Below are 7500 nucleotides of genomic sequence, written 5' to 3' on the forward strand. Positions count from 1 at the left end.
ACCAACCCACCCACACTCTAACCAACCCAAAAAGCCTATAAAACCAACCCACCCTCACACCCACCTAAATCTACCTTCTGCTCCTTTCCCTGCTCTCTTCCCTCTCTCACATCTCACACACAACTTCCAACCCACTCTAACCTACCCTACAAACCCACCCCAACCCACCCTCAAACCTAACCCAACCCGAACCTACCCTTGAACCCAACCCACCCTCAATCCTGACCCAACCCACCCTCAAACTTAACCAACCCAACCCACCCTTGAACCCAACCCACCCTCGAACCTAACCTAACCCAACCCACCCTCAATCCTAACCCAACCCATCTTACAAACCCAAAACCAACCCAACCCACTCTTGAACCCAACCCACCCTAAACCTAACCCACCCTCAAACTTAACCCAAAACCAACCAAACCCACCCGAACCCACCCTTGAACCCAACCCACATTCCAAACCCATCCACCTTCCAACCCCACCCACCCTCGAACCCCACCCACCTTGCGCTCCTTCTCCTTCTGGTGGTTCCATGCGCGGTGGGCGAGGTGCGAGCGCTGCTCCTCGGCGAAGATCTTCTCGTGCTTCATCGCCAGCTTCTCCAGGATGCGCAGGTCGCGGGCGGGGACCTCCGTGTTCTCCAGGCTGTTGGAAGGGAGGGAGGAAGGGGGGGGAAGGGGGGATGGGGGGAAGGGAGGGAAGGGAAGGAAGAGGGGGAAGGGGGGGAAGGGAGGGAAGGGAAGGGGGGAAGGGGATGGGCGGATGGGGGGAAGGGGGGGAAGGGGGGAAGGGGGGATGGGGGAAGGGGGATGGAGGGAAGAGGGGGGATGGGGGTTGGGGGGAAGGAGGATGGGGAAGAGGGGGATGGGGGATGGAGGGATGGAGGATGGAGGGAAGAGGGGGAAGGGAATGGGGGGTAGGGGAAAGAGGGAGAAGGGGGATGGAGGGACGGGGGGAAGAGGGGGATGGAGGGAAGAGGGGGATGGGGGGAAGGGGAGAATGGGGGGATGGGGAGAATGGGGGAATTGGGGGAAGGAAGGGGGGATGGAGGATGGGGGTGGGAAGAGGGGATGGGGGGATGGAGGGGGAAGGGGGATGGGGGTAGGGGGGAATGGGGATGGGGGATGGGGGAAGGGAGGGAAGGGGAAGCGAGAAGGAGAGAGAAGGGGGGGAAAGGAGAAGATAAGCATATGATATTTAAAGAAGAAAAAAAAAAACAGGTCTTGAGATTTGTTTCTCTATTGCTATGAATCTGTCTGTCTCTTCATCAACCACCAATCCCCAATCCCCAATCGCTCACCCGTCCATGAACCTGGAGAGGATTTGCGAATCGGCGAGCGACACGGTGCTGATCGAGCGGTGATTGGGCAGCAGGCGGGGACTCCAGCCGTCGCTTCGGGGGCTGTTCCCGAGGGCGGAGGCGGGGCGGCGGCTGGGGCGGCCTCTGGGGGGATGGGGGAGAGGGGGGGTAGGGAGGAGGGGGGACGAGGAGGGGGGATAAGAATGATAATGATCACAATAAGAATAATGATTATGATGATAATTTGATATGAATAATAACAAAAACAAAAACAAAAACAGTGACAATGAGGAGATAATGACAATAATATCAATAACGACAACACCACTAAACAAACAAACAAACAAACAACGTCAAACCTCGCCAGTCCGGACGTCGGTCGCGACATCCTGAAGGTGGCGCAGGAGGAGGAGGCGACGGAGGAGGCGGCGCTGTGTGGGCGTGGGAGCTCCAGGCTCGAGGAACCCACGCTCAGGCCCAAGGAGGCGCCGCGCTCCGCCCTCATGCCGGCTGGGGACAGGGGGGGAAGGGGGGGGGGGGGGTAGTGGAGATGATAGGAGAGGAGGTGGGGGAGAGGGGGGTGTGAATGTGTATATATATATATTCATTCCCTATTCTGTTTATCGTAATAGTATATATACATATATGTGTACGTGTGTGTGTGTATACATGCATACATACATACATACATACATATATATATATATATATATATATATATATATATATATATATATATATATATATATATATATAAACATTATATATATATATATATATATATATATATATATATATATATATATATACATACGGCCTTCGCCCCGCCCACCTATCTCGTCCAGACTGCCCGTAAAGGACATCCTCGCGGGCGGCGGTGCGCTACTCTTGGCCGGACGGGCGCTGGACACCCTCCTGTGGACACCCAGGCGGCGTCGCGTGGGCGTCTTAGGACACGGCGACCTCGCGGGCACCCGACGGCGAGGCAGACGCGGCGTGGACACCGGCGTGAGTGTCGTCGTGTCGCTGCGGGGACTCCATCGGCCGCTCGGGGACACCACGCTCACCGTCGGCAGCCGCGGCTCGAACCTCAAGGGGGGGAGAGGGAAAGGCTTATATGGGGGGCATCCTTGGGGGGGGGCTGACTCGAAGTGCGGCGCCCCTTTGCAGACTTATATTCATGCAGTTGAAATAGCTGTCTTCATCTGACATCAAAGGCAATTTTCCTCAAGGCAAAGTACCGCTCCCTTGACCCCGCAAACCGCCCCTTCGGAAGCGGCACGACAGAAAGCCCTCGCTGGGGCCCCCAAGCGGGGCTCCAAGCCTGCGTCTCTTGTCACTGCCAAGAGAGGAGGTCCTCCCGCCGCACTCACCTGCAGGGCGACGCCAGCCTCCGCTCGGACCTCCCGCCGCCCGCGCCGGAGTGCAGGCGGTCGCACTCGGCAGCCGAGTTGGCGGACGGCGGCCCCTCGTCGCTCTCGGTGCCCGGCGGTTCCAGCAGGAGCTCGTGCGCGTCCGTCACCCCGCCGACGCCGCCGTCGCTGAGGGAGGAGGCCAGCGAGACGGTGGAGTCGGAGCTCCTCCTGCGGACATGCAAGCCGATGAGGGGGAGCGCCCCGACCTTGCTCGGCGACGCGCCCCCGGAGCGGCAGGAGGGGGGCGACGAGGAGGGCGGGCGGGTCCTGCTGCCGCCACCGCCGCCGGAGGGAGCTGTCGTGGACCAACGGCGTCAGCGCTCACTGTCTCTCAACGACTTATGGAATTTCAATATGGACTAAAAGAGAATCACACTTTTATGTTTATCAGAGATGCGACAAGTTTAGGGGTTTCTTTACAAACACACAAAGGACAAATAACACGATTGTGATCGCTACGAGTGAACAATGAGTGGGGAGCGAGTGAACATACAATAACAGTGAGTGCTGACAGTGACCGTATACACAGTGAACCACGAGCGAAACAGTTCAAGACATAAGCAGACGTCGCCACGCCACACCTCGCCACGCCACTCCGGGAACGCCACTGAACATAAAGTGAACAATCCAGCCGGGATACCATGAAATAAAGAGTTATTTCTTCTTTTTTTTTTTGCATGCGAATGTGTGAAATAATGTAGTGTACGTAAGCATTACCTTTCTTAACACTGCTATAAACAAACTCAGTTACAAGCACAGGCCTTCATCTATCACATAAACAAGCAAAACAAACACACCGAAGCAAATAAAAAACACATGAGTATGGAAAACAGTTAACACAATTAATACAGTTTAGAAATATGAGAAAAATAAGACAAAAATAAATGAAAATCGTCTTTGGTTTATCATGCTACTGGTTTATCATGTCATTTACTTTCTTTTCTTAGAAAATCGAAGTCATAAGTCAAAGTCAGAGAAAAGAAAAGAAGAAAAAATATATATATTCACACATGTGTATATAATCTTAATCACCTACAAAAAAAAAATCACATCAATCTAACCAACTCAAACACTAAAAAGAAAAAAAAGAAAAAAACTCCCATTCACATCTATCTCCAATACCAAAAAATAACAACACAACAAAGAAAAGAAAAAAAAAAAAAAAAAAAAACGAAGCCCCCTAAGACCCCCCCCCCCCAAAGAAACCCCCAAGACGAAGCCCCAAGAGCGGAAACCTTTCCCCGTGACGACGAGGAGCCGAAGATGCCCAAGTGATTCGAGGTCGGTGTTGTGGCGTGGAGTGAGAGGCAGCAGCATCGCGGGTCCTGGTGCTGCTGACGTGGATGCTATTGCTGCTGCTGTTCTTGCCAGGCCACGTCCCTGAACCCTGCGGTCGTGAACTGGGGTTTAATCGTGAAAGACGAGGGTCGCTGGGGGGTTGGCATGAACGGGGAGGGTATGGAGAGGGGAGAGGGAGAGGGGCGTATAGTTTGGATCTTCTCTTTATGACACACACACATATAGATAGATAGATGGATACGTCGATAGATAGATAGATAGATAGATAAATAAATAAATCGTCAGCAAACTGACCCTGTTTAGTAGCTTCGCCTGCGACGCGCTGGCCGGACGCAGGGACGTCGGTCGGCCCGGGGACGCCGCCCCCGACACACCTGTGTGAGGGGGAGGATACGTAGGTGGGGAGGTGCGGTTGAAGGGTGGGAGGGAGGGAGGGAGGGAGGAGGGAGGGAGGGAGGGAGGGAGGGAGGGAGGGAGGGAGGGAGGCAAGGAGGGAGGAGGGAGAGAGAGAAAGGGTTGGTAGGCGGGTGGGTGGGGAAGGAAGGGAGAAGGACGAGAGTCAGTGGGTTAGGTGGGCGCGACAGACAGGCAAATCTACGAATTGCATTTATGAATTTTGTTCACGTCAAGAGGAAAGGAAACCGACCTTTGAAGGTGAGGTGCTTGGTGTGCAGAGCGCCACCCGCAGGGGCCTTCAGAAGCCCCGAGGAGCTCTTGGGCGTGGCTGAGGCCGGCCGCTGCGCCCTCTTGGGTCCTGCGGCGGGTTTCGGGGTCGAGGCCGCTCGGTAGGGCGCCCCGGGCACCCTTGTGAAGGCTTCAGGCTGGTCTTTGGAGGCCGGGCCCTTCGGCGTGAGATCGAAGGGCGGCTTGCGTGCCCCCTGCTTCGCTCGCTGGGCACTCGAGGGCCGCGGACCGCCCGCCCTCAACGGCCTTCGCGCGACGCCGGGCGAGGGCGCGCCCCTCCTCGGGTCGGGGCGGGGAGGAGGACCCGGGTCGTGCGTCGAAGACTCGTCGGCGCCCCTCGAGGTGCTCGCGACGGCGCCCTCGCGTTTCTTCGGCGAAGCGGTCGGCTCCTCCGCCTCGCCCGCGCCCGGCCTCTCCGCGCCCCTCGGCCTCCCCCTCGCTTCCCCTGCGGCGCTTCCTTCGTCCTTCCCCGCGTCCTCCTTCGCGTCTTCCCAGCTGCTCGTGGAAGCTGCCGAGTTGCGCAGAAGCTCTTCGGTTATTCAGAAGCGATTCGGAAGAACTGGTAAGCTATTTAGACAGCATTTAAAAGCGATTCAGAAGAATTATTTAGACAGCAATTCAGAAGAACTATTTAGATAGCTTTTAAAGCATCTGTTGAGCTGCTTATTACTGGTGTGGCATAACTGTTAGGTTATTTAGAAATCATTTAGAAAGTATCTTTACTTAGAAGTCATTTATAAGATGTCGGTTATATAGATTTTATCTAGAAACGGTCAAGATATTTTGGTATTACTCTAATCGAGTTGTTTAGTCATTCAAAAGTTATCTAGTAATCTAGAAGCCATGGGGATAAGCAGAATTTATTTAGATGCTCTCTTACTTCAGAGTAATCTAAAAGAATCTGTCAAATGCAGCAAAATCCGTTACTAAGCTGAACCTGTCAAGTGATCTACCAGAATTTATCAAATCTTCTAGAGTTAAACAAATGCTTATAATACTTAATCATTATCATTATCGAATTAATGATACGAAAAGAACTCGACTTTAAAGAAATTCCGATTCAAGGAATTGATAATTAACAAGCTTCCACAGGTCGCAGCTGGAATTCAGGGGAAAGGAGCAATTAGTGATTAAGTAAATGAAATAAATTGATACAGAAAAGAATGAAGCACAAAAAGGAGGAAGACAATGAATATTTGAGGGGAAGGGAATGATGGATAATTGGATAAGTGGTTAGATAACATCCATTCAAAAGTGGGAAGGGAGAAGTGGAAGAAGAAAAAAAATAAATTTTGGAAAGAGGGGAGAGGAATAATCAGTTATCAAATACATGATTTGATGATAGATATTGATTAGATGAAAAAAGGAGTAAAGGAAGAAGAAGAGGAATACCTGAAGAGAAGGAGAAGACGAAGATGAGGAGATAGGAACCGCAGATAATGGTGAAGAAAATACGGGAGAAGAGAAATAAACAGAGGAATACGAGAAAAAAACGAAAAAAAGGATGAGAAAGAAATTGACGGGAAGATCATGAGAAGAAGGAAATTATGAAGAAGAAAAAAATAAAAAAAGGAGAAGAAGAGGGAGAAGAATAAAAAACATGAGATACATCATACATTTAGAAAGAAATGAAGAAGTAGAAGACGGAGAAGAAGAGGGAGGAAGAGGAAGAGGAGGAAGAGGGGAAATAAAACATGAAGAAAGAAGCATATATAAAAAGAAGTAAAAGAAGAAACACAAGAAAGAGAAGAGAAACAAAAGAAGAAAAAATATATAAAAAACGAAAAGAATGACAATAATTATCCAAAAAATAATAAAATCAGAATCAGCAGAGACAGACAGAGTCCCAGGAAATTCCAACGGAAGGATATAGACAAGCAGACAGACAGACAGACAGAAAGAAAAGGCCTAAATGAAAGGGAACAGATAGACAGAACAGAACAGAGAGACAGAGAGAAAGAAAAGGCCAACATGAAAGAAAAAAGACAGAACAGAACAGACAGACAGACAAACAGAGAGAAAGGAAAGGCCTAAATGAAAGGGAACAGATAGACAGAACAGAACAGACAGGCAGAGAGACAGAGAGAAAGAAAAGGCCTACATGAAAGAAAAAAGACAGACAGAACAGAGAGAGAGAAAGAGAAAAAGAAAAGGCCTATATGAAAGGAAATAGACAGACAGAACAGAACAGACATACAGAGAGGAAGAGAGAAAGAAAAGGCCTATACGAAAGGAAATAGACAGACAGAACATACGAGACAGAGAGAAAGAGAGAAAGAAAATGCCTATATGAAAGGAAAAAGACAGACACAACATAAGAGACAGAGAAAGAAAAGGCCTATAAGAAAGGAAATAGACAGACAGAACAGAACAGACAGAGAGAAAAAGAGAGAAAGAAAAGGCCTATATTTGAGGAAATAGACAGAACAGAACAGACAGACAGTCAGACAGGAAGAGATCCCCCTCGTCCGCCCGCTGTCGGTCAAGGGCGCAGAGTGATCTTTCGAGAAATGTCACGCTTTTCAAGGATGCATGCCGCTGAGGTTCCGGGAGGGAGGGAGGGAGGGAGGGGGTAAGGGCAGGGGAGGAGGAAGAGGAGCAATGAGAGGGGGAGGGGGAGGGAGAGTAGGGAGGGAGGGGAGGAGGGGAGGGGGAGGGAGAGCAGGGAGGGAGGGAGAGCAGGGAAGGGAGGGGAGGGGAGGGAGAGCAGGGAGGGAGTGGGTGGAGGGGGTGAAGGGAGGAGAATAGGAAGGGGAGGGGTGGAGCGGAGAGGGAGGGAACTGGCAGTGGAGTGTGGTTTAGGTC

At 51.2% G+C, this 7500-nt stretch overlaps 1 protein-coding gene across 1 annotated transcript in view; it reads right to left on the bottom strand.

The window, feature by feature from the left end:
* The window catches only part of LOC122246015 (uncharacterized), a 29287-nt gene that overhangs the window by 8102 nt on the left and 13685 nt on the right, over positions 1-7500 (bottom strand). The window contains exons 5-12 of the mRNA XM_086556213.1: positions 4658-5203; positions 4306-4385; positions 3948-4099; positions 2671-2880; positions 2130-2386; positions 1657-1807; positions 1298-1441; positions 501-642 (exon numbers count right to left, since the gene is read on the bottom strand). Of these exons, the coding sequence (XP_086412339.1) occupies positions 501-642; positions 1298-1441; positions 1657-1807; positions 2130-2386; positions 2671-2880; positions 3948-4099; positions 4306-4385; positions 4658-5203 (1682 nt within the window). The remainder of the gene's footprint in view (positions 1-500; positions 643-1297; positions 1442-1656; positions 1808-2129; positions 2387-2670; positions 2881-3947; positions 4100-4305; positions 4386-4657; positions 5204-7500) is intronic.

The sequence above is a fragment of the Penaeus japonicus genome, unplaced genomic scaffold (assembly GCF_977035675.1).
Source record: "Penaeus japonicus unplaced genomic scaffold, GWHDUDI00000001_assembly GWHDUDI00000032, whole genome shotgun sequence".
Taxonomy (NCBI): Eukaryota; Metazoa; Arthropoda; class Malacostraca; order Decapoda; family Penaeidae; genus Penaeus; species Penaeus japonicus.